The sequence below is a fragment of the Ammodytes marinus genome (assembly GCF_949987685.1).
Source record: "Ammodytes marinus genome assembly, chromosome: 6".
NCBI lineage: Eukaryota > Metazoa > Chordata > Actinopteri > Uranoscopiformes > Ammodytidae > Ammodytes > Ammodytes marinus.
Genome location: NC_137235.1, coordinates 28,642,063 through 28,669,288, shown reverse-complemented (window position 1 = coordinate 28,669,288; position 27,226 = coordinate 28,642,063). Strand labels below are relative to the sequence as shown.

General features: G+C 41.6%; 1 protein-coding gene across 1 annotated transcript in view; it reads left to right on the top strand.

Moving 5' to 3' along the window:
* Positions 1–1,939: 1,939 nt before the first annotated feature.
* neurl1aa (neuralized E3 ubiquitin protein ligase 1Aa) overlaps positions 1,940–27,226 on the top strand; it is a gene marked incomplete at both ends in the record, with an annotated part of 50,748 nt that continues 25,461 nt past the window's right edge. The window contains 3 exons of the mRNA XM_080028998.1: positions 1,940–1,973; positions 17,718–17,971; positions 18,742–19,063. Of these exons, the coding sequence (XP_079885124.1) occupies positions 1,940–1,973; positions 17,718–17,971; positions 18,742–19,063 (610 nt within the window). The remainder of the gene's footprint in view (positions 1,974–17,717; positions 17,972–18,741; positions 19,064–27,226) is intronic.

Sequence of the window (27,226 nt, the reverse complement as noted above, 5' to 3'; positions counted from 1 at the left end):
GCTACTGAATTTGTTTGCTTGCTAGCACCAGTGCTACCACCTAAAAAAATAAGCGTACAGCCCTGTAGATAACTCGCTGCTTGAAGACCGCAGTGCAATAATGTTGTGACATAGGGAGGAGAGAGGGGACTGACAGGAAGTTAGCTAAAAGAACTACTTCGCTCACAGCACCTTTAATTAAGCACTGACATTATTAACCGTTTTCAAGTACTCCTAATTTCCATTTCACTGGGAATAATTATACCATGAACAATACGAGCCATTATGTGCCTAACATATGATTGATTTAAAAATTAGGTTACAATCGGTGAAAGCTCTCGCAGATTACAGCAGCAATGTAGCTGACTTATACTAGAGTTTACAATAATCAAAATTACCTCCATCAGCTGCAAATATAAAATGCTTGCCTGTGGTTCAATGTATCCGTAATATTATTCCAATACTTTTATATCACTGAGTTGTGCCATATTGCAAGAGTATCTTACAGTACATTTTACTGCTTTTACTGCCCTTCACTACCAACCTAACTTAGCTCTCCCTCTACCTGTGATAAGCACACACACCCAAATACAGCTGGCAAAGGCACTTATTTGTGAAATACATTAAGATCTTTTTTTGGACATTTCACGATGAAATCAGTTTCTAGTAGAAAACCCAAATGTACAATTTTGAACCTGAAAATGAGCATTATATGTTGCCTTTAAAATAAATCTAAATTCTTCTTCCTCAATGGTGATACATGCATCCTTTTCATAAAGAAGAATGTACAGGATTATGCGGTTGGTTGTTCTATCTTCATTCAACCTCTCTGTCCTCTTCCCAAAAGGATGGTTTTATTTCGGTACACTCCCTAAATGATCTGTATTTGCAAGTTTAACAAACGGAATAGTCTTGTTTTCCAAATTAAATATATACATGTTTTAATGTACACAATTTTCTTTCCCCTTGTACACTCTATTGTTCATTACTTCTTCCCATTCAAATGTATCTCTTATATACAGTACCTCCCCACTCTTTCACAGTGCCATTATCATCTTAGGGCCAGTAGCTTCAGGCCCAAAGTAAACACAGTGGTGTCTGAGATTGAGGGGCCGGTGGTGAGGTCACCGCCGATACGTGATGACAGCTCAAGTCAGAGGGAGAGCTGACTCTCTGAGGGGTCACCCAGTCCGACTGCCAGGGGCCCCCCGCAGGGACATAAGGAAGTATGTAAGGTGGAAGAGTGAGTGCTGAGTGCAAAGAATGTGACCGCTTGCGACCCACTCTGTGGTTCAGGGTCCATACATAGCCTCAGCAGACCCGCTTTCATTTTTTTCCTAACACCACATTATATAGGGAAGTAGGTCTACTACAAAAAAAATTATATATACTATAACTAGTTTATGCCTTTTATTTATTCATTTAATGACTTGTATTGGCCTTATCTGCAGTGCCCTACTAAAGAGGTCTGTACACATCTTTGAAGTAGCCCATGCATAAGCCGAGTGTTTTGTTTATTCTCCTTGACCACGCCCACTTTTTTTTTTCTGTCGTGGTGAGCCCATGGACCTTTTATAAAAGGGTGAGCCTGGCGGTTTACGTGTTGGCAGAGACAGTGTTAACAAGCGCTCGGCCTCCAGACTCCACCTTTTTATGTAAATGCCGGCGGGGAGAGAGCGCTCAGTGAATGGGGAAGGGGGGGCGTTGCCTTCGCGGATGCGCTCACAAGAAGGAGGTGTGTGTGGATGGATGTGTGTGTGTCTGTGTGTATGTATGCGTGTATGTGTGTGGGTCTCCGTCACCAGTGTTTTGCATACATAGTCGGAGGAAAGAAGCGAGCTTTTTGGATGCGAACGTGCAATCATGTAGCGAGCGCTGCCCGTGGACTGTGCAACGAAAGCCTCCGAAGAATAATCCATCCCTATAGGCGATAAAGCGGACTCCACTGGAATAAAACGCAATGGGTGGCCAGATAACGCGAAATGCCTTTTACGGTAAAAAAAAAAATATTTATATATATTTACGTTTATTTGAGGCTGTTTTGTATTAAAGTGAACGCTGTGTTGTTCAGATGGTAGGATGTATGGTCCAGGTTTTGTTTATGTGGTTGTGAAGAATGGTTGAAGTGAATGAAGTGTTTTAATTCATAGACGAGTGTTCACATATAGCATAGTAGTGGGTGTGTTATCAGTGTTATCATAGCCCACCATAGCTCGCTCCACTATACCATTGGTTCACACAGTTACGTCACGCCGGTAATAAGAATGGGGGGGTCTAGTATAGCCTATACTATCTATGGTCTCGAGACGCGCAGCTGTGTTCACTTGTCTTTTGATTAATGCAACACAATACAATCATGATGTCAGCACGTCCTTGCGCTCCAACGGGGACTTGTATATCATATATTAAATTGGTAAGTGGTTGGCTATGGGCCGGGTTCAGTCAAGGTGTACAAGTTGTGGGGTTTCCCTTTTTGCTCTGTGCTATGCTGTGCTGTGCCGTGCCCCCCTCATTAATAAAGAGACACAGGCTGTGCAGCAGTGCTTTGCAATCGATAGCCCACATTGATTTCCTATTGCATTATAGCCCCCGTGTGTGCCAACAGTAAGGTCGAAGCATCCATCTCATCTCACGTGGTGATGTGTGGCTGTCAGCAAAACAGTAGGCCCTCTTGCAAAAAATGCTAAGTAGTTATGATTTGGTTTTGAAGAAGGGGGGGGGGGGGTGGTTCTGGCATTTATTGTATTGATTCTAGGGACCTTGTTTTGTGTGTGTGTGTGTGTGTGTGTGTGTGTGTGTGTGTGTGTGTGTGTGTGTGTGTGTGTGTGTGTGTGTGTGTGTGTGTGTGTGTGTGTGTGTGTGTGTGTGTGTGTGTGTGTGTGTGTGTGTGTGTGTGTGTGTGTGTGTGTGTGTGTGTGTGTGTGTGTCAATTCAAAAGGTGTTCAGGCCTTCTGAGGAGCTTCCGATGGGGCTTTGTGGTTTACTGTCAACAACAACAGTGTAGCTTATTTTGTCGGTTGATTCTCCCTGCTGTGACAAACAAAAATAGCCATCGTGGAAAAAATAATCCTTCTTCTTCTCTTTTTTTTCTTCCTCTCTCTCTACCACTGTCATAAGGATATAATCAACAATGCAGGAGATAGGATAGTGTGAACAGTGTCATTCCGAACTGGGCTCTCAATGTGTCTGTAGAATGATATAACTGGCATTAAAAGTGAATACGGGAGTTAAGCCGCGGCCCTGTTCCTGCCGTTGACCACCTGATTGTTCTAATTAAAGCCGACAAGATTAATCCAATTAGTTTAAAGAGGGACAGGCTAAGACAACAGGAGGCTACAGCTCCTTCACTCTGGGACCAAGGTCAAACACTACTAGTCATGTTATGTTGAGTGTGTGTGTACATTTTTGTGCATTTTTGCCGAATCAGTAACCTATTTTAAATCACTCCTTAAAACACATTTTTCTAGACTTGCTTTTACGTGATGCCGTCTACTTATTCTTTTTATTCTGTTCCTCAATGTCTATTTACCCTGATACAGGTATTAGGGTAATTAGGGTAACATTCATCTCATTTGGTTTGTTTGTGTGTATATATGAGTGTGTGTATTCATCATTTTGTATGTGTGTTTTTTATTTTGATTAGTTCGCATTTATTTGATGGTACTTGCTCCTGTGTATTTTGTTAAAGCACTTTGTGAACCATTGTTTCTAAAGGTGCTATATAAATAAAGTAGAGGTGGGCATAGATTATTTTTTTTAATCTAGATTAATCTAGATTAATTTTGGAATTAATCTAGATTAATCTAGATTAAAATGGCTCATTTGAATTCATTCATAATATGTGTGTGCTCCCTAAATAATGACTCAAAGTAAGTCTTTGAGAACGTGTTTCTCAAGCCAGGTGGCGCATCAGACCAGGGGCTCATCTCCTGTGCAGGTGCACACCTAATGCATCAAGTTAACTTGCGTGCAGAAAGAGGATGTCACGGAACTCATGTCCGTTAGCTTTTCAATATAAGACTGTCAAAATAAAAGTCCCGCAAAACAATCGTTATTTTGGGGATTAACTTCTCCGCGTGAGAAATTTGAGTTGTAGGCTAGCGTGTGAGAGTGTGAGCTGGTTGATATGAGTGTGTCTCACGGCCAAAAGGGTGAGACTTGGCAGCTCTGTCAGTTGTCAAACAAAGCGGACGGACGTGGTCTCTATAGCAACGAGATCAGCTGAGCTATCACTGATAAAAAAAAAGATTGTTTCCATAATGATTTCCATAGCCTTAAGCCATAGGCTAGCCTACATGTTGTGTAATTCAGTGATTTTCAACCTTTAATGAGTCGAGACTATGCATTGGCTTTGGCGATTTCCCTTGCCTCTTTTTTTTCTCTCCACACAAAGCTCTCCCATTGCACACACGCATGCCCCGGCCGCTTCCGAGAGCACAGACTGTTAGAACTCCTACAGTAAACCAATTCCGCATTGCACAAGGTGCAAACAACCTTGGTCTTGTCGAGGTTTCCATTGGGAAGCTTCTTAAAAATAAATTTTCCCTGAAGCAAACCCGGCGGCTTCCTAGCTGCATCCATGTCAGCACGTTACGTTTGATGTGGTAGGCTACACAGGTGCGAAGTCGGACTCGTTCTGACTCGTGCACTGCAGTGCAATTCGGCCAGGTATACATCCGCGCTAAAATAAGAGGAACAAGAGATTAACGGCGATATTTTTTTTATCGCCGATAAGAGTCTGGCGTTAACGCAGCACGTTAACGCCGTTATCGGCCCACCACTAAAATAAAGATATTATTATTATTTATATTTATTTTTAAATCTATTATTACCTGATAATTACCATGTAAACATTACACATGAAACAGGTGTATTCACACAGGTGAATAGGGTCAAATGTGTTGCTTAAAGTTATGATCATGAAACTTTGCCAGTTGATGACTGACATTACAACGATTTATTTTGTATTACAATTTTTGTAATACAAAATAAATTGTGTTAGATAATATGCATATTTGGCATTGTGTAACTAATTTTGGTTAATAAGCATCTTTTTTTTAAATTAAATCTAGATGTTGGATAAAGCCAGAGTTAAAATATGTATTTCATTTTGACCAGAAGTTAAGTGTCCAACATTTTTACCAAGCCCCAACCTCAGCGATTTTTACCAGCATCCAATAAGGAAGTGACCACAACTGTAGTAACCGGAAGTGCCACTAGGGGGTGGTACCAAGACTGAGCAGTTTTTCTTTGACTCACTTGTTAGACAAGCCGTTTTCAAAGTCGTATTTAAACCTATTTACAGCCTGGTCCACAATACCATTTTAGTCTGCATGTTTAGGTCATATCTCCATGACAACACTGAGGGGGGTGAAATTTTTTGGACCACGCTAGTTTTTATTTTATCAGAGGTTAAAATGTATTGGCGCGATCTCTTGAGTGACAGCTCTCCGCCCGTTGTCCCTCACTTTGCCTCGGAGGTATACGTCAGCTATCTCCCTCCCCCCGACGTGAGGCGGAGTAAAAATCTCACAAAATGGCGACACACACAAACCAGGATTATTGGATGCCGTGTGAATTACTGAGGTCAGCCCGGATGCTACATACATATTATTTACTATCTATGGTTTTTACAGAACAGATTTTGGATAGAGGCATTATTTATGTTAGAAATTAAAGAAAATAAAGATACTCTATGCAGGTCTTAAACATGTATTTTCCAGCATGTTTTTAAGAACAGAATGTATCATAAATCAGACATATAACAACATACGAACAAATCCTTCTGTTACAACCTACTGAATAGTGCTAAGAATTATAGAAAGTTTAGTTGATGTAAGCGCTTAAGAAGTTGAGATATTTGGTTCAGAGTATTGGAGGGGAAAAAATGGAGGCTGAGATGGTTGTACAGTATAGGAGAAATAAACACAACCCGACCAGGTTTAGTCTAATAAACACCTAAATGTACATGTTGGACCCGTTACATATACTAGTATGAAAAAAGAGCAAAATAGACAAAGATCCCAAAATTCACCTGTGCTTGAAAAAATAAAAAAATGTTCTTGCCTTCAGAAGTGATCTTCCTGTTGTCAAAACAAGGCTAAAACTGACTTCACTTTGGAAATTATTTAGCCAATTTTTTCACAAAGTCTAGACACCATTTTCACATCAGTTAAGTGCATCCCAGTGTGTACTATTATTGGCACGACCTCTGAACTCTACCCTTAGCCTACCTCTCTTTTTAGACACAAAACTAAATCTGGTCGGAGGCTCATGATTAGGCTTTAGGGAGAAAATTGTGGATGTTGTAATCTTAACCTGACTTGTGGTCTCACATAGGTTTCTGGCCACCATATATATCATGGTGTATTTGTACAGAAGATGAAGATCTGAGCCACTACTGTGCCAGTGGGCAATTCCAACTCCTAAGAGCATAAACATTGTAAACTGACCACATTTTTCTCCCTGGTTTAGTCTACTGCGCTAACACCTATAATAAAAAATTTAAAAAAACTTTGACGTCAAGTCGTTTGGTTGCCAAATATCGATGTCTCGGGCCTCCCTGCTTCATTTCTCTCAGTTTTTCAATTGACGGTATTTGCTGTCACTGTCTGCTCGGACACATTAATAGAATGGATTAATTTCTAAGACGAGCCAAAGTGTCTATAACCTTGCCTTGTTTTTGGCTTAACGAAGAGAGACCTTTAACATGGTTTAATATTAAAGTACTGACGTTGCTGACAGCGATAGAAATGCCTCAGCTGCTTCTTAATAGTACTGAGAAGAGCGTGAGTATTATAGTTGAACCCTTGCAGTGATATCTTTCTCTTTCAGGCAATTAACTCAACCTAAATTAAAATCCATGCTGAAAACTGTTATTATTCTGTACTTGACGGTTTGCACATTATGTCCGAGGTGAGGAAGTTGCAGCACTGCAGGCTGTTATAATATATCTCAGGTGTGAAGCAGTGGAGCACATCCAAACACAGTTTTTCCTCAGCGTTTGGGTTGCATAATAGAGTCTGCATAGTGTGTGGGAGAGCTCCACTTGTGCCGCTCTCTCTCTCCCGCGAGTGACTGAAAGTGGGCCAGTGTCTGAGGCTTGTGATTTGATGGAGTGTCTGGGCTCCGTTCAATGTAAATTAGATTCAGTATTCCAACGCAACGCGCCAGGGACTGAGCTGAAGAGGTGTCATATGTAACAAAGTCAAGTTTCTTTTTTTAACTTCGTACAAGTTGCGTAGTGTCGTGGGATATAATGCGGCTTATAGAACGCCAAATGAAGGCAATGGATTAGTATATACTGCCTGCAAGTCACCCTGCCACTATTGACATTTTTTCCATTTCCTCTTTTGCTCTTTGTTTTTTTCTTTGTGGGCATCAGAGCGAGAACTAGAAAGAGATAGCTTTAAACCTGCCTGCACAGTTGCTATGGAGTGACACAAACACATGTCCCATTGGTCAGGTAGTGTGTGTTCTGGAGCAACAGTCTCACACCTACATTAACACACACAGACCCACAGTTAACCTTTCTATCTGTTCAGCAAGCATGCACAATTGTGTGTGTGTGTATGTGTACTGTATGTGGGCGTGTATGACTCATCTTGTGGGGACATGTTTCTGTTCACACAGTGATATTGTGGGGACCCCCATGACATAAATAATTACATTTTAGGGGGAAGACTTGCTTTAAGGTATACTTGGATTAGGGTTAGGCAATTAGTGCTTATTGTTAGGGAAGGTCTCCAGGAAATGAATGTAACTCTTTGTAATGTCCTCGGAATTGATGAAACACGACTGTGTGTGTGTGTGTGCATGTCTTTAGCCATCCCTTTCCCTTCTTATCCTCACGACAGGTCACCTTCAAGGCAGAGCCCTACATAATGACTTAGCAGCCAGCCACTGAATAGAATCGTGCCTGCTTCCAATCGATACACACACTGCATATCATTAACACCCTCTCCCACCAGCAGCCTTCTCTCTTTCACTCCCATATAGAAGCATCATTGGATTACAGTGTCCTCCATTGTATGCTTCCTTGCGCTATGATGACTTATTAATTACTGTTGCGTAAGCCTGCTCAAGAGGAGAATGCAGTAACAGTGGGCAGATTAGTGGCCCCGTAGTGGGGTGACGTCAGACAGACTTCCATCATCTCCAACTGTCTCACCTTTCTCTGTCGGGTCGCCGCAGTGTGAATTATTGAAGCAGTGTGTCTTAACAGTAAAGGCCCAGGCCTAGATATATTCATTTAGGTAGTAGATGCCAGTGAGTTATTACTGCTCCAAGCCATATTTAATTGTGTTTTATGTATATATGACATTCTAATAATGTTCAGGGCTGTGTTCTTCCTTTGCGAACTGACAATGACATGCGTGGCACACCAGCGGTATTCTCATGATCCACACAGATTTATGTTCTCTTTATTTGCCTGGTCCGAACCCAACATTCATATCCAATGCTTCCACAGACTCTGTAGCAATACTGCACGTTCCAACAAAGAAGAGCAAAGCGGGCGGCACAGTCCGTGGAAATGTTGGACTTGAATTGTGACTGTGTGTGTGTGTGTGTGTGTGTGTGTGTGTGTGTGTGTGTGTGTGTGTGTGTGTGTGTGTGTGTGTGTGTGTGTGTGTGTGTGTGTGTGTGTGTGTGTGTGTGTGTGTGTGTGTGTGTGTGTGTGTGTGTGTGTGTGTGTGTGTGTATTCTGGGCAAAAAGTAGACATCTGTGAGATGATGAAAATAAATTCCTTTGAAAACCCAATCTAATGCTGGATGACAGATAAGCTAACATGAAAACAATGCCAGGACGAATCAAATGAGGTAGAACATAATGCCAGGTCAGTCTTATTTTTGGAACCTTTAAAATATAGGTTTATGGCAAAACTAGAAATACCGCCTGGTGGTTATGTCAGTCGACATTTGTGCAAACCTTAAAGGAACCCTAAAACATGTTCATGGGGTGTTCACAATAATGTGAGGTCACACTGACCATTAATATGTCAGTTTATCCTTTAATCAATGTGTGAGTTTGTGCCATATTGGACAAACGTCTCTTTAAGCGTCGTTGAGATATTACTGTCATGAGGAATGAGGTCACAGTGAACTTGACCTTTGACCTCTGAAATCTGATCACTTCATGGATTACAATGGACATTTGTGCCAAGTTTGAAGAAAATCCCTCAATGCATTTACTCATGAGATATGGCGCTCACAAGAATGACCTGGACAAACGTACAGACGGATGGAGGGAAGACCCCAAAACATATTGCCTCCTTCATTTGGCTATTGCCAGCGCGTAGGCATAAAAAAGCTGCCGGCACCAAATAGCAGCTCTTCAATACTAAACATTTCTAGATTACAGAATCGCATGTTGCTGCTCTGCCCCGATGTCGTTATGCTAACTCCCCCCCCCCCTCCCCACCATTAGACATCACCATGGGCATGAGTGCATCAACTCTAAACAAATAGAGTTGTCATGGTGTTACCTAGCAGCATGTTAAGGAGTGATGAGTGTTTAATGAGCGTCCCCAGGTAGAATAGCAGCTATAGCTACAGTTACTGTTAGTGCCACCTCTGTCATTGAGACACACACACACACACACACACACACACGCACAGCCTATTGGGTTTCACACACTCCTGTATCTGTGTAGCATCTGCCACACGTGTAACAGTGCACATGCAAAGAACTTTGGAAATTCAATCCCCTACGAACTGCACTGTACATGACAGCATACCGTCTATAAGCTGCTGTAGTGCAGAGTGTACGTAAAGCAATCTTGCCCGAGCTGTATTTGTAAGCATCTCAGCCTTAATGATAACGCGTGTGTGTGTGTGTGTGTGTGTGTGTGTGTGTGTGTGTGTGTGTGTGATTAATCGTCACTATTATTGCATGATTCATTTGTTACAGTCGGCGCTACATCAAGCCGAAATGCCATTTTGTCAAGAGTCAGTGGGGTTGTATACATCATTCAGACAGTGCTCTGTAAACATCATTAAGGTGCTGTTTGTCATTCCCCTTGCGGGCTTGTTGGCGGTGTCAACACCGTCAAGAGATCTACTGAGCAAAAAATCAAATAAAGAACAGGAGAAGGTAGTAGTAACATTTTACACTGGTAACCTTTGTAAAACAGGAGACTCTAGCTTTCATCTCTCCTGAGCTGGTAATCAGCGGTCACTCTCAAAGTGAGCACAGAGTCCACAGGACATTATGCCAAATGTGTTTTCTCAACAACCCGCTCTGGTGATTGATATAAAGTACACTAATGGCTTAATTTGTACAAGATTTCACTTGGAACACAAACATGAAATAATTTGTTTTTTTATGTTACGCACCACATTATCGTGTGTGTGTGTGTGTGTGTGTGTGTGTGTGTGTGTGTGTGTGTGTGTGTGTGTGTGTGTGTGTGTGTGTGTGTGTGTGTGTGTGTGTGTGTGTGTGTGTGTGTGTGTGTGTGTGTGTGTGTGTGTGTGTGTGTGTGTGTGTGTGTGTGTGTGTGTGTGTGTGTGTGTGTGTGTGTGTGTGTGACTGACTGTGACTATTTCGGGGAGAACCAATCTGAATGGTAGACCTTAGGAGTGAGGACATTTTGGCCGGTCCCCACTTTGGGACAGGCCTTAGAGGTTTATGTCTATATGTTTTAAGGTTATTGTACGAATTAGGTTTAGGTTTAGGGTTAGTGTCAGGGTAAGCCATTTAGTTGTGATGGTAAGGGTGAGTGTAAGAGGGCTAGGGAATGCATTATGTCAATGAAGGACCTCACAAGTATAGATATACAAAAAGTGTTCTCTCCTAAATCTCACAGGAGGAGTGCTAATCCTGGCTTTTACATGGGCTACCTGGGCTTCAAAACTCTGCTGCTGGTGTGACTGAATGCTACCATCATTTCATGGGCAGGGTTTGCTGCTGAGAACAATAGAGCACAATGCAAAATTATTCTTTACACTCACTCATGTTACAGTGTATTCAAGCCCAAACCCTGCAATACAGTTTAAGCGTTACCTTAGGAGAACATGTGGAGAATAGCCCCTTTTTGAATTGTTCCCGGAACGAGTATGTCATTTGCCTATTATAACGAACACAGAGCAAATATTTAAACAGGTTTCTCCCTACCTATAAAAAAAAATCCTATTTGCATGATAAACCACTCAGCTGATGGTCGGTGAGTAACGGCTACACAACTCTAGATCAAATAAAAAAGGTCCCACTGGTTCGCACACACACACACACACACACACACACACACACACACACACACACACACACACACACACACACACACACACACACACACACACACACACACACACACACACACACACACACACACACACACACACACACACACACACACACACACACACACACACACACACACACACACACACACACACAAACACAAACAGACAAACTCAAGCTCTCAATCAACCGCTGTCAGCCTAAATGAACTGCTGAGAGATTAGTTTTACTGCTCCGCTGGGGGATGTTCACTGGCGTATGACAGGTATTAGGCCTCACACACACACACACACACACACACACACACACACACACACACACACACACACACACCTGTGTTTTTAGTGATGAGCGATCGAGCAGTGAGTGTTGTTCTAAAGTGGGATAAAGAACTATTACACTCCAGGGCAGAGCGGTAGTACAAGCTATTCAACCCCTGTTTGTTCATAATAAGACATCCTTGACCTTTTGGCAAATTTGCTCCGCTGAGGCTGTTAAAGCAGCTTTTAACCCCCCACGCCCCCCCACCCCTCCCCTAGATAACACGCGCATGAAGCTGTTTGCCCGGACTTTATAAGAGGCAGCTGTTGGATTGATGTTAACAGGAGCCCATTTTCTTGTGTACATCAGGGGGGTCACATATCGGGCTCTGTGAACACGAGCATATTACTCCGGGATTTGTGTTGCTCTCGCAATAATTGGAGGACTGAGACCCAGCCGCTACAGGGCCCCGAGGCTGCTTCAGTCTGTTTTTAACAGCTTCAAACTACAAGCGTGGGGTTTAAGAGTAAACAATGAATCTTAAACAGTAAAACACTGCTGTCCTGAAATGTTCCCACCCGTAAAATTATATCTTGCTCAAATGTCTACAGAGTAAAAACGAGGCTTAACTCATATCGTAGTTGACATAGTTGTCACGTATAGCCGTACTGTAAGTTCATGTTCAGACAGACGAATAGCCCCCAGGTAAAAAAACACCATCTTATGGGGTGGTGTTGGTGTTTTGCTACAGGGTCTATGAGACGATAGCTAGGAACCAGCGGGTCTGGTTTGAAGGCTTATCAGTTGCCTCCCCAAGGTGCGACTTAACTCTGGAAAAGTCTCATACAAAAATAATGTACCTGTCAACCTCAACAAGTTCAAGGCGCAATTTTATGACAAAATAAATAGGTAAAAGTATGTCTCAGTTGTATGCCTACTGCATGCTTATGTAGTATGTAGAATAGTAAAAAGAAAGAGTGTGCGAATTGGAATGCAGGGCTGCTGTAGACTTAACACAGGCACACTATTACCTGTGTTGTGTAACATACATGTGTGTTACATCTAGAGCTGTTGTGGCAACGGTTGCCTAATTACACGTCCAACGAACAGGGGCAACATTAGCATTTATTAGCATTCCCTTGTCTCTCTGTCCACCTGACTAATGTATATGTCCAACGACGACAACAACGTGTTAACCAGCGACTCATTAGCTAATTGGTGCCTGGCAGTTTAAAGGAAGTGTTTCCACTGAACACACCCTCTTGCTCCAGCTGGAAACAGGTTACACACACACAAGAGGATGTTCACTTTATTTTGCCAACAAGGTAGAACTCCCTATTTAATAGGTGACACACATCATTTAAACAAACCTTTCACTGTAACAGTTTTTGCCCTTTCAATGGTTTGGCAGTGGCGAAGTGGGCAGGGAGGTTGCCTCTGGAGTGCAGGGTCAGAGGTTCGATCCCCCGCCTACCCGCTACATGTTGAAGTGTCCTTGGGAAAGACATTGAACCCCGAATTGCTCCCGATAGTTAGCTTGCATCTTGCGTGGTAGCTGCTGCTGTCGGTGTATGAATGTGAGTGTGATTGAGTGAATGTGTACAAAACAATGTAAAGCGCTGTGAAAAACCAGGGAATAGCGCTATATAAGTGGAGTCCATTTACCATTTTCAATGCTCGAGTGCTCATTAGTTAACAATAGAACACAACAACAATTATGAATGGTGTTTGTCAGTTTTTGCTCGCAGACCTCGGTAGATCAGCCTATGATGGTACGTGCGTGTGGGCGAGTAGGATACGGCCAGTAAAAGCCAGATGAGGTGGTGACATCATTATCTTGGGGCATTCAAGTTTGTTTACACTGTACGTGTAATGTGATCAAAGGTACAGTAGGAACCACACTCTTTCCTCTTCCCATGCATGTTACCTTGGACAACAGGAAGGGCCCCGACATTTCCAAAAAGCACTTGAAGACACTTTGATCCATTCAAATCTGGCGGCTTGGCTGCTCAGGAGTCAACCCAATTGTTACAGGGAATGAATCAGTACATCCTTCCGCTGACCTTCAAATACAAATATACCTGTAAAGCTCTTCGAGTAACATTTAAATGCTCATTTTCAGGTTCAAAAATGGTAATTCTGGGTTTCTACTAGAAACTGTTTCGATGGTGTCTTGTAAAAACCTTTGCATTTATCACAGTGCCATTAATGAATCTCCTCTTCTTTTCAGCCTGTCTAAAACGCTCCATTTTAGAGCTTGTCTCTTTAAGCTCCGCCTTCCAAAAAAGTCCAGTCTGCTCTGATTGGCCCTGAATCTAACTCCCAGTTAGATAAAGGTGTATATGGGGGTGTGGCTTATCACAGGTGTTGCTAAATTAGGGTGGTAAGGGGGGGGGGGGGACGTGGCTTCTACCCTTAACCTGACTGGGGTTTTTGAACACATGTTTTCAGAAAGGGGGATTTGGTGAATAAGAGACTATTGTCTTTTATCATGCTTTAGGCGTCTCTTGTCACACCGGGGACCCATATTTAAGTTTACTATAACCATGAAAAAGTTAATTTTGCATAATAGGTGACCTTTGAGGATATATCGTTGGTCCAGTATAGATGTTAAAAAAGATGTTGGCTTTGCTCTCTAGATGGATTTCTTCCCCTTTGTTTGAACAAAATGTAGAAAGCTAGAATCTAGAGACTATACATATCATTATGTTGTGTCTGGGGTAAACAAAAGGAATCTGTCGTGTCCGATGCTAGATAGACACCTAGTGAAACAGTGAACCGATGGAGACCTTTTGATAGGAGAGGGGTTGCTAAGAAACATGATTTGTGTTTTTTCTCTCTCTTCAGCAGCTGCGACCTCTTTACAGCCCCGCGGTAATGCATTCAGCTCAATCTGCCCAGGACCATGTGCACCACAGCATTCAACAAAACTGCTCTCTTGTGGCCTCTGCCTAAGACAAAAGGGCCTCGGCGATACAGCTCTTTAGGCTGGGGCCAGATTGCTACGGTAGACACGCGCTTACAGGGAGGGAAAAAAAACTGGAAGGGTTGTTACTAGATAAACATAGACGACGGGGGGAGAAGAGGTGGACAAAGACAGAGAGAATGCCCAAAGCGTGCGGTCGTTTAGGACTAGCCATGCACACACACACACACAACCTCTTATCAGAACTCTACAGGACATCTGCTGCTGCTGCCACAGACAGAGTCAGCTCTCATCTGTTTGTTTGTCAAACAGTCCTCGCTTGATTAGAAGAGTGGGTCTTTTAGAGTGAGTCCAGACTAGCACCATAAACTGAATTTGAACTGTAATTTTACCCTGACATTTTCAATTTTAGCCATTTATTTTTGTGAGCGATCACCTGTCATCTAGGTTGGAATGAAACTCCAGTACTCTCTTAAAACAGTGTAATACTGTTGGAAGCAGAGACATATATGTCATCTCGTTGGCGGATGGTCTACCTTTTTTTTTATTCCGGAAGATAAGTGGCCAAACGTTTGGTATTGAAACACAGCATAACTCGTACTGGAGTTGAATTGGAGATGTATGATGGTAAAGGTTTTGCTGGTGACTATGTTGATGTATCCATGGGCGTAGGTTTAGCTTTAAAAATGGGGGGTGGGGGGACACACCATAAGCACACCGGAGTCTGGACATTTTCATTGGCTTGCACAAGGCTGTTGAGAAGCAACTATTTATAGGTGGTTACAGGTGAGAAGATATACAAATGATTTCACCACCTGGACTGTTTATTTTTACCTCTTCTGGGGGAGAAGGGGGTTTTCTATCATACTTTCTTAGGGGGATGAATTTACCTCTACTAAATATTGAGTGGGACAATATCCCCCCCCCCCCCCCCCCTACATCCTCCCAAAAATCTAAGCCTTTGGATTGTATTCAACCCAACAGATTTAAAGAGATGGCGTTTTTTTTTTCTTTTCTAGCCAGTAAATCACACAGGGATTAATCAATGACAGAAGGAGACAGATGGAGCAATTTCTCCACTGACGGTAGCTTGCATAGTCGGTAATGTAACACAGCTGGGAGACATGTATTGTGTTGAGTCAGGAATGGGACTCTTATTTGTCAACCTGCAATCGCAATTCCTTTTCCTACTACTACTGCTTTCAGGTCATACTGTATATAAATTAATAAGAAGCTGTTAGAAGGTGAGACCAGTGAAGCAAATGAGGTTCACTAACTCATGAAAAAAGTACACCAGACAAGTTGAGAGAAAGTGGGCACTACAACAAGATAAATGAAACCCCCCCATGACCGCTAAGTAGTGGAATATGCTAAACACAAACACTGCAACTTCTGGAAATAATTTAACAATCCCAGGGAACGATGATGATATAAAACATCTTGAAACAGTATCGGATTGTGGAATTTTCTCTAGGATTTCTCTGTCTCAGTTCAGCTCAGTTCAGCCTCAGAATACTAATTTAGCAATTGATAATCTGGCAGTTACCAGCTCTCTGGGACTACTGTGACATTTCTCCAGTACATGATGTTTACTAGTAGCTCCTCAAGTGTCGTGATCTTCTCCTTCAGCCAATCTCACCCAGACTCAATTCACACACATATACTGTCCATAATTATCAACAAAGTCAAAGTCAAAAGTTTCTATAGCACATTTAAAAACAACATCAGTTGACCAAAGTGCTGTACAAGATACAATACAAGATAACATATATGATAGATGAAAAAAAAGTTAGGAGTGTCAAAGTCTCAACTTGTGTTAAAGCTGGGGTGGAGAATTTGGGAAGAAAATAGCAGTTGGGCTAGAGATTTGAATCCCAAATACCTCAACCGCTCCACTTGTTCTCTTTGGTCCCTCCCTGACACGCTCTACACCAACAACGTCGGTGCCAGAGTGAATGGACAGTCCCAACAACCAATAAGAACTTTTTTTTTCTTTTTCTTTTTTTTTAATCGGAGCCTCGCTCTGATTGGTCAAAGTGTATCGCTCATGTTAATTTTGAACAATCAGAAATCACATACCCCAGCTTTAAAGGCCAATGCAACAAAAATGAGTCTTCAGCAATGTATTAAACTGTTCAACTTTACAGGGATCCAGGTTCTATTCATTCACACACAGTCATACTGGTCGATCCCTCCTCTGGAAGACTTTTTGACTATTGGCAAGCAGCTATCGATGCAAGCATCTACTGTATGCTAGTTTTTGGGATGATGCACTTGACATGAATTGGTCATTTTCTAATGTTGATATTGTGAAATAACTATTTGTTTGATTAATATGTTTTGGGTCATTGTTTTGTATACAATAATGACGGGAACAATTTCTTAATCTCAATTGAGCCAAAAAGCGAATAAAAGCTATATAATAATATAATAATTCTGAGTAATTAAAACAACACTGTCAGGGCATACATGTGAGAGAAGCCTTCGGTGATCGCGCATGGATTGTATACCTTCTGCTGTACGTCCAGGTTTTTTTTTTTTAACAACTGCAATATTTCTCAAGCGCTTCTTGGGATTTTGCTGAGCTCCTGCACCAGTTTCAGGGGGGAGACACCAGTTTGTAAACGCTGCCATACAGAGAAATACAGAGAGAGTTTTGTGGCGCTGATAGGGCTTAATCAACTTTGTGTCAACTCACGATGGATTGAATGTAACCAACATTCATTTATATGGAAAGGTTACGCCCTAATAGCTCTAATATGTTTTGTTATGTAATGTGTTGAATATGTATTATACTGCCAGCCAGCACATGGCTTCTTTTAAAGACTTGTGGATAGATCAGTCAAATGGCTCACTGTCAAAAGTCTTTCCACAAACCAGGCTTTTTTGTTTGGTGAACGGTTCAGTTTGTGAATAACTGAAGAGCATAATTTTGGACTGGGACATATGTTGCAATCTTGACCTGTGTGTGGAGATTAGCTTTTTCACTCCACTGCAGGGCTCCAGCAGTGTGATTATGGCTGATTAAAGCTTTTTTTTGTAATACTCTGTTGCTCACAAACAATCAACAAAGAACCCCAAATGCAAGAACTCAGAAACCTTTTAGATTATGAGGTAATACCTCATGTTATTTTTCTGTGATGCAAAACGTTTTCTTCAGATTTTATATAGCAAACAAAAAAAAAACACTAATTCCAGCGACTGAACACCCAACCTCCTGCTTCTAATGACCAAATACCGTGTTTGTTTCAAAATAAAAGCTCATCCCTCCCCTGTACCTCTGTCTCTCTCTCTCTCTCTCCCTGACTCCAGACTCCCTCGGTGGGCCCTTCCCGTCCACTTCGCACCGATGTCACCACAAGCCCAAGAGGTGCCTGCCCATCCAGTGTGGCAGCATCGGGGGGCCTTCTCTCCCCCTCAGCCCGCTGCTCTTCCATCCAAACGCCAAGGGCTCCCAGATCGTCATGGACCCCGCCCAGAAGACGGTCAAGAGGCAGGCCAGCTTCTGCAACGCCATCACCTTCTGCAACCGACCCGTAGCGCTGTACGAACAAGTCCGCCTCAAGGTAATCTACAGTTAATGTTGGGGCAGAGAACTTGATCTCCTAAAAGAGTTTGTAATACTGTCACAACTATTTTTACTGTTTTTATCATAGGGTTAGGGTTACACCATATTTTAGCTGCATTGGAATGAAAACCATGCAGTCAAAGATGATGGCCAAGTTGACAGTATTGGGGCTTAAAGGTGCTGTGTGTAAAGGGAATTGGCATTTTCTTTTCAAAACAGACCTTGTAGAAATGGAATATTATATTCATTAGTGTGTTTTAATTAGTGTACAATCGCTTGAAAAATAAAGGATGATGTTAGTTTATTACCATAGAATGAGCATGTTATGTCTACATAGAAGCCGGGGCGAGCCTCATGTTGCTAGCATGTTTCTACAGTAGCACAGAACGGACAGACTTATGCGTTTGAAAAAAATAAGTGGGCGTAATACCTGTTGGAAGAGATAGAATAAGTAAGTAAATACATCTTCACCTCATCACTTGATATTGTGGAAAGACTCGAGGCAGTGGTGGATGATGCCATCATTAGTTACTAGCTTCTTGTCCTTGAAGGCCACAGTAGCTTCTGTAAATTCGTATAACAGGACGAGTAGACACAGAGCGTTTCAAGCTAGAACTTTCACCCCAACATACATTTTATTACACAATGCACCTTTAACTACAGCCTCATTTCAAATGACAGTTTGAACGGTTTACATTAAAGTTCTGGGGATTAACCTTTTTTTTCTTTTGCCAATAAAGCCACATTTGGTTTTTCTTCTCCTTCCAGATTACTAAAAAGCAGTGCTGTTGGAGCGGGGCGCTACGTCTGGGCTTCACCTCCAAAGACCCGGCCAGGATCAACCCAGAGAACCTGCCCAAGTACGCCTGCCCCGACCTGGTGTCTCAGAGCGGCTTCTGGGCCAAGGCCCTGCCCGAGGAGTTTGCCAACGAGGGAAACGTCATCGCCTTCTGGGTGGACAAGAAAGGCCGGGTCTTCTACCGCATCAACGAGTCCAGTCCCATGCTGTTCTTCAGCGGAGTGCGCACAGCTGAGCCCCTCTGGGCCGTCATCGATGTTTACGGCCTGACCCGCGGAGTGCAGCTGCTAGGTAAGATGGGTGAAGGAGCATACAATGGAGAGATGCATATCCCCTGCGTTCCCAATCTCATACTCTATATTCTTTTTTTTCTAATCTACATACTACAGCTGACCATAAAAATAATCAAGTGAGCATGCAGTAGGCATACAATTGGGACATACTTTTACCCTATTTATTTCATCATAACCTCGCGCCTTGATCCTGCCTTTTGCTTTTATATCCGTCGCATCCCCGGTCGTTTGGGCATCGTCGACGTGACTTCACTTCCGGTGTGCACCTGATTGATGGTCCAACCAACACTAAATAGCAGAAAGTATGGGTATTGGAACGCAGGGGAAGTATAGCCAGGCAATCATAGTGTATATCCATGCTAGAAAAAAGATAGCAAACAAGATACAATGGTTTGCGCCTTCATGTTTCTGATTCACATGATAAAATATAGAAGATAAGATTTTATTATTTAATTTTTTACCTGGGGCTAATTATCCAACACAGCTGATACCTTTGTTTCTCAGCTAGCATTGTAATTTGGGATCACGGTGCATCCAGGAACATTTTTACAACGAGACGATAGTGTTCATTGCCGGTGGGTCACATATTGTAATCCCTTGCAAAGCGCGTTATGTGCTATAATGGATTTACTTCAACATATGGAGGGGCTTATCTCTTCCAGTTGATTTTGGGGGAAGATGAAATACAGTCTCCAGAATGACACTCCATGGACACATCCTTTTTCCAAGTCTGGTCATCAGGAAATTCGTCCTCGTAAAATAGTTTGTGGGATCTGCCATTGTATGCGGATGGTTGAGTTTCCTTAGGAGACAGTTTAGTCAGAATCATACACGTAAAAAAAAAAAATTGAAAAACAGTGTGCGCAGAAAAGTGGGCGGTCAGGTCAGCTAGCAAGTTGTTTTGATATATAGATCTAGTCATGATGGCCTATGTCTAGCTGGCTACTTACTGTCTTTACTCGGTCAAACTCATACAAGCTTTTGAAGTGATACATGAAACATAGTGTTTATCTGGTAAGCTCTGTGGAGGCTTTCAATAGATGTTACCAGATTCAAGTAAACAAGAATTATACATCTTGTACAGGGGGCCGGTGAAAAAGATGTGCTTTTAATAGATCAGATGTTTTGGTTAATATTATAGTCACATGGTGCTTAGCTTATCACCAAACTAAATTGGGGAAGAAAAGGGGCTCAATAGGAACCCACAATCCACTGTTCCCCAAAGCCTGAAAGTGTGTTAATCCAGTCTTGATTCTGTGTTTTTTTCAAGAATGATATGAAACTGGTGTTTGGCTTATTTAGCTTACAACAACCTTACAATCTTGTCTCCAATAACACCATGACATTTGTACTGCAGTTTGCTCTCATTTTCCTTCTCGTTACTCATCCCATCACTATGTTTGGTTCATTGGAAGCCACAGGATGTTTATGTATGGTTATATTACCTGAGGGTTTGGTACTTTCACTTTACAAAGTTCTGCGTCTGATAAAGCAGCTGGTCTTGTGTCCTCTTGTTTACTGTAAACAGGTCCTTTTTTTATAGTGTTTACCCTTCCTGGCATTGTGTACAGTAAAGCATTCCATTTAAGCAATCAAAATAACAATGAACAAAGGCTATCTATATCTGACCAATATTCCACCCCTCGCGTTGACCCCCGAAAGCGGCAGGCAGAAGAAAGCCAAATGCTGCGCTGCATTATCAAGGTATGCTTGGTTAGCTTAACATGGCATACCACAAAAGGCATAGCACGCGGGGTAGTATGGCCCAGGCTTTGATGTAAGGGAGAATGAATGCAGATATTTCTTTTCCCTGGAAAGTCAGTGCTGTCATCCCCCTTCTGTTGTTGTAAAAATAGACCAGGGGATCAAATGTCCTATAGATAGCCCGATTCTAATCATGCACTGAGTTGATTGACATTGGTATCTCGCAGGGTTAGTGGGGGGTATAGATGTTTACAGTCTTGGGAAAGAGGGAATCCATACTCTTTGTTCCCCCCCCCCCCATCAGTGTTTGCCTTTCCCCCTTGATGACCAGCCGTACGTTATGGTTCATAACTCAAAGTCCGGTCTTCCACAGGCAGAGTTTAAATATATTACAACATATTAGTTAGTTTTTAGATAACAGATTTTGGATACAGCCCTTTTCCCATTTTATAAAACAAAACTGACTATGTACAGGTCTAAAAAAAATCATTCTCTGCATGTTTTTAAGAAGTGAACGTATAATAAATCAGACAATTAACAATAGATAAACGTTCAGCATAGTCCATCCTGATAAATGACTGTTGGCTGGATGAAAAAAAAAAAACTGTACCAGATAAAGGGACAAGCAGAGAATGGGTGAACTATCATATGGCAGAGGCCCACCAGCTAAGCTTACCATGGATGGAATGCATACATTTTTGAGAGATATCTGACCCCCTTTGAAACACTGCTCCAAGCACCATTTCAATCAAAAAAGCGGACTTCTCCTCAGCCCTACTTCGATACAATTTTAATGTCTTTTTTTCCAATTGGGCCACATACGAGAACAATGTACTCATTTTATGATAGATAAAAAACATAATTCAGGATAACATATCACCACTAACCTACAAAATGAAGAGAGCATTCTAATAGCAGCGTCGTTGTCACTCACAAACAGTCAACAGCAATTTATGATAACGTGCTGACGATTTGCCAAAAGATTATGCATTTCTTATTCACGAAAAAAGTAGCCTACAACTTCAGAAGATGCTCCACGTTCCTCATATTAATGCAGAGGTAATATCACAACTTGTGGTCTCGTAAAAGTATGACTTTATTATCAATTTTTATGGCCCTAATACTCGTAGAGGGTCTGCCTACAGAGTAGTGCTACTGTTCCCCGGGGGGCTTGACTGACTGACATCTGCCCCCACAAACAGTGGCCTGTTCATAGGGCCGGAACACTACCGAAGGTCGAGATAGATATACATCATCTAGACCAGACATGGCCCTTTTGTGATACTGAATGGCCGATTGAGTCAGCTCTGTGCATCACGTATCTCTGTGCGACGCTCCACAAACCTTCCCCTATCTTCGGATAAGCCCTGGGGCTTTCACATCTGAGGTCTTTCCCTCGCTTTCATTCCTTATTTAATCTGGCATCTGAGGAGAGGTGTCTCTTTTTTTAGCCTCTGATTCTAGATTGAAACCCATAATATGTGAAGCAACAGACAAAGCAATATAAGTGGTTATAATGCATTAGTCTTAGTAGGTTTTTATAGGCTCAGATGTGTTTAATTCCTGCAAAGTCTTCTCTTAGGCTCTACATAAATAGCCATCTCTCGAAAACATTTAACTCTAATAAGAAAGATTTGTTTTGTTTTATTTTTGAAGCCCCTTTTAAATTGAATTTAGACATTCTCACTCAAAAGACAGTTATCCCCAACCCACACTCTATGCTTTGCTGCACACTCTCAAAAATAAGAATACATCAGGGGTCCATTTCTGTCCACAAAGATACAAATAACACAGATGTACCCCAAAGGAGAAGTAAGTGATATAGTCCTTTTAGCTACTTTCCTGTCAGTGGCTGCAGTTAGCAGTCCCCTCCCTCGTCCCTGCTTCAAGGAATCGGCAACTTCAACTGCTCCACCATTGTAGCCGATTCAGCTCTGCACGTTCAGGGGCACAGAGACCCGCCTCTTTATAGCACTCTGTCTCCTGAAAAGAACAAGCGGGACACTCAAACTTGTATCTGGCTATTGCTGCAAAGCTGAATGACTGGGAGACCTGTGTTATGAACTGTGCATACTGTTGAAGTGATTGCTGTATGAATATAGAGTGATTTAACTCGTATATTAAAAAAAAAAAACGTACTTCTCCTTAAATTATTGTACCTCAACGTAACTACACGTAGCCTTTTTAGGGCCACAATGGTACATACAGTGTATGTTTCCAAGCAGTTAAAGCTGCATAGTTGTACCATTTAATTTTTTCACGTTTGTTAGACTAAATAAATAAAAAGTGTTAAAACATACATTTTTACTTACATTTGAAGGATTTACTGTTTTATTAATGTACTTATGGTTGATGTTTAGTTGAAGGCTATGTTTTTTTTTTTTTTTTTTTTTTTTTAAGATTTTTTTTTGGCATTTTCAAGCTTTATTAGATAGTACAGAGTTGAAATGGGGAGACAGAGAGAGAGAGAGAGAGGGGGGATGACCTGCAGTAAAGGTCCACAGGTCGGATTTGAACCCGCGACCACTGCAACGAAGGCCGGAGCCAATATGGTACGCGCTCTATCCACTACGCCACCGGAGCGCCCCTAGTTGAAGGCTATGTTTGAGTGGCTCTGAAATAAAATAAATAGGAAAAACGTTTTGTGAGAAAATGTGTGGATGTGAAAGACAAATAAGTGACCAATGTAAAAGCTACAGATGCTGACAATTGCCATTGTACCCCAAAAGGTTCAATCATGTCCTATATTATCTGAGAGTGTGCTGTCATGACCACATAATCCTTTTAGGATCCATCCCATTTACATTCTCTCCATTTCAACGTTTTTCCACAGCGAAGTAAGATTGTTCATGTGTGTCCTCGGGAATACTTTAATCCCTTTGCTAAATTAAGATTGAATTAAAATTATTCGGTGGATTACATTTTTCTCGCTCAAAGCCATTTTGTACAGCTTGTGTATTTAGGCCCTTTCATAATGTAAATTACTAGGGAGGCCTCCGGTAGTATCTCCATTCCAACAAAACTAAACTAAAATTAACACACAAACCTTCAAAACTCAGTTTGCGCAGCCCTTTTCAAATCATCCACTCTCTTCATATCCATTTATGATTCTCCTTCCAAGCGGTTACATCATGTTGCTCTTTCCATGTCACTCATTTTACTTAATGGCTCCTGTGAAATCACTCTGCTCACTGTCAGTATATATTTGGAGTAGGGCATTTCATGGACACTTAGCCGGCTGCTTCGCTTTATATATCGTGACTAATGGTTAGACAAGTGGAAGGCAGGTCTCGCCAGGTAGTTATAGCTACCACCTCCTGCTCTTAACAACCCACATAACATTCATTTTATCCTTCTTTTTTTTTTGTCAGTCACCAAATACAATATTGATACAGAGCTCACAACAAGCCATATATTAACATTTAGTTTCTGAAGCATGAGTTGACTGGATACTAAAGCAGACACAGTGATTTGGTTGTTTTAAGTCCTCATGATGAATATATTGGAACATCTAAAAACCCATTGGAACAGCAAGAGACAAAGCTGCAAACATGCTGAGATACAATAACAGTGTAACAATTTGATATGGCTAACTTGTTATGAAACAGTTACCTATCAGCACATCCAGTAGTTAAGGAACACCATTAGCATTAATTAAGATGCATGTTTTTGGTCTCCACCACCTCCTGAATAATAATTTGCACGTTAATGCTTACATTTTTTTTACAAAGAAAATGCACCCTAAATCAGACAATGAACTGAACAAATGCTTCTGTTATAACCTTCGGAATAGTGCTAAGAATGATTATGGAAAGTGTAGTTGATGTTAAGTGCTTTCGAATTTGAGATTTCTGGTCCAGAGTATTGAAAAAAAACTGATGTTGAGATAATGGCCGTTAAAAATGTCGCTATTCAAGAGAAGAGAGATGCAAACAGACAAGGTTTAGTCAAATAAACCCCCCAAATGTAATTTTTTTTGTATCTATACTAAAAGACATGGAATGGAAGCACAATAGCCCAAAGCAATGATTTGACCTGCATGGGACTTGCCTGTATGGTGTGTATGCCTGCCTGCCAAGGATCTGCCGAGTCAAAGTGATAAATCTCTGTGTATTTGAATCTATAGGAGATGCCTTTAACATACACATAGTTATACCCATTTCTAATATAAAAATATGGATTAGTGTAGCTTTAATCACCGTTTGGCTTTTGTAAATATTGAGCATGTTTAATCAGGTTAATGCAGTTGGTCATAAAAGTCGCCCTCTGCCATACCACACCAGTCGATTGTTAATATTAAATCATTGATTATAGCCACTTTTAATTAAGCTTTCTATCTTCGGAGTCATGGGTTTTGCATGTGTCTTGGAGGCGACATTTGGAACGCCTCTGATGTAGAACGATTGAAATAGGAGAATGGCATTGTATCATGTGATAATCCGCCCCATAGGAATCACCACAGGGGATATACTGGATCATGCATGACAGAATCATGGGGGCAGGACTGATTTAGTGGTTTCACACCTCCGAAAGCACAATGGTTCATTTAAGATTTTTACCCTTCCTTCCTTCCTATTTACTAATGATGATGACACATTTGCAGTAACTCCACAAACTAATGCATGCATACTACAAATATATGTTATGTGTTCTGCTTCCTAGAAAAGGTACAGAGGAGGAGGAAGGCAACTGGAGAGGAAAATGAATAGGACATTTTTTTTTGCTTCATTATGCACTTTGAGAAGAAATATGAAATGTTCAGTGTAAATTTGAAATACATTGTTGAGAATAAAGTTGAAATACAATGTTTGTGAATGAACTCGACAGTTCAAGTCTGTTAATTTGGAAAGATCATGACACATTCGAACTCCCGGGATCAATAATTCAAAAGCAAAACATTATCTTAACACAAACAATGCATATTTGCATCAGAGTGGCCTTTTATTGTGGACAGTCTAAGGCACACCTGTGCACTAATCATGATGTCAGATCAGCATCTTGATGTGGCACACCTGTGAGGTGGGATGGATTATCTCAACAAAGCAGAAGTGCTCACTATCACATATTTAGACAGATTTGTGAACAATATTTGAGAGAAATGGTAATATTGTGTATCTGGAATGAATTTTAGATCTTTAAGTCCATCTCATGAAAAATGAGAGCAAAAACAAAAGTGTTGCGTTTATATTTTTGTTGAGTGTAAGAAGGCAGACAATGGGCTACAACCTATTTTTTTTTACCAAAGTCAATCATCCCCTAAGCTCCATCAATAACTGCACTGCACTGTATCAGAGTGAATGTCTTGAATATTTTTCTCTTCAGTGTTGCCCTTTGTTGACGGTCCCTGTGCTCTCGTCTCACAGCCCCCTGCCCATAGAGAGCAATGTAATTAGAGGGACATCTGGTTAAAAGTTGATAGCAAAGATGCATAGTTTGTGTTTTAATAACATTTTACTTATGAGTTATTGATCCCAGAAGTTTGCATTTGTTAATATTTTTTTACCGCAGTATTGAACTGTCCACTTTATCCTTCACATTGTATTTCACCTTTAATCTCCATATTTTTCTCATAGTTCATTCTGAAATGTTTTCTTTTCTCTCCGTAAAAAGCCGTTGTATGCGGTTACATCTTTGTCTGACGTGTCGGTTGATTGAATGGACCTATAGCTTTGAAAAGGGGCGACTAGAATATGAGAGCGGTTTGGCAGGATAAACTTTGGGGGCAAGCTGAAGCTCTCCACATGTATAGGCTTTAAATCCAACACGCTAGTAAAAGGTTGTTCAATATACACCAGTGTCCCTCTTCCTAAGGTAAGCTGTCACTCCCATATGCACACACACCCACACACACACACACACACACACACACACACACACACACACACACACACACACACACACACACACACACACACACACACACACACACACAAGCACTTGCGCGGCACTGGAGAACTTTACTTGACATTGGGGGAAAAGGAGGCTTGAGTAACTGAGCAATTCCAGCTGTTGTGAAGCCGGCAGGTCTCCCGATTGTGTAAGTCAGTCACAGTGGAGCTTTAATCAAGAGGGGGGGGGGGGGGGATGGGGTAGGGGGCACTCTGTGGGGAGTGGGGACCTTTCCTTAAAGGATAGGAGAATGAAGTCCTGATTGCAAACAAGCCTTGAGGCTACAAACACCTCTCAACCCAGGCAAAAAACAAGAAAAGGGATTTGGCAAATCTAGCTGTCAGCGGTAAGAAGCCAAAGCACTTAAGTTTACTTCATACAAAAACATAGTGTCCTGGAAAGAGAGGCTATCTCTGTATGTCATCAGGAAAACTATTGAGTTCCCTGGCATCTGCTGTGTGAAATGAGACACTGGTCCTCAGGTGAAGGATCAAATAACACGGTAGCCCCTGACCGGAGAGTGACGTCCAACTGCTAACCATCAGGAAGCAACACTCCTGGCTGTCAC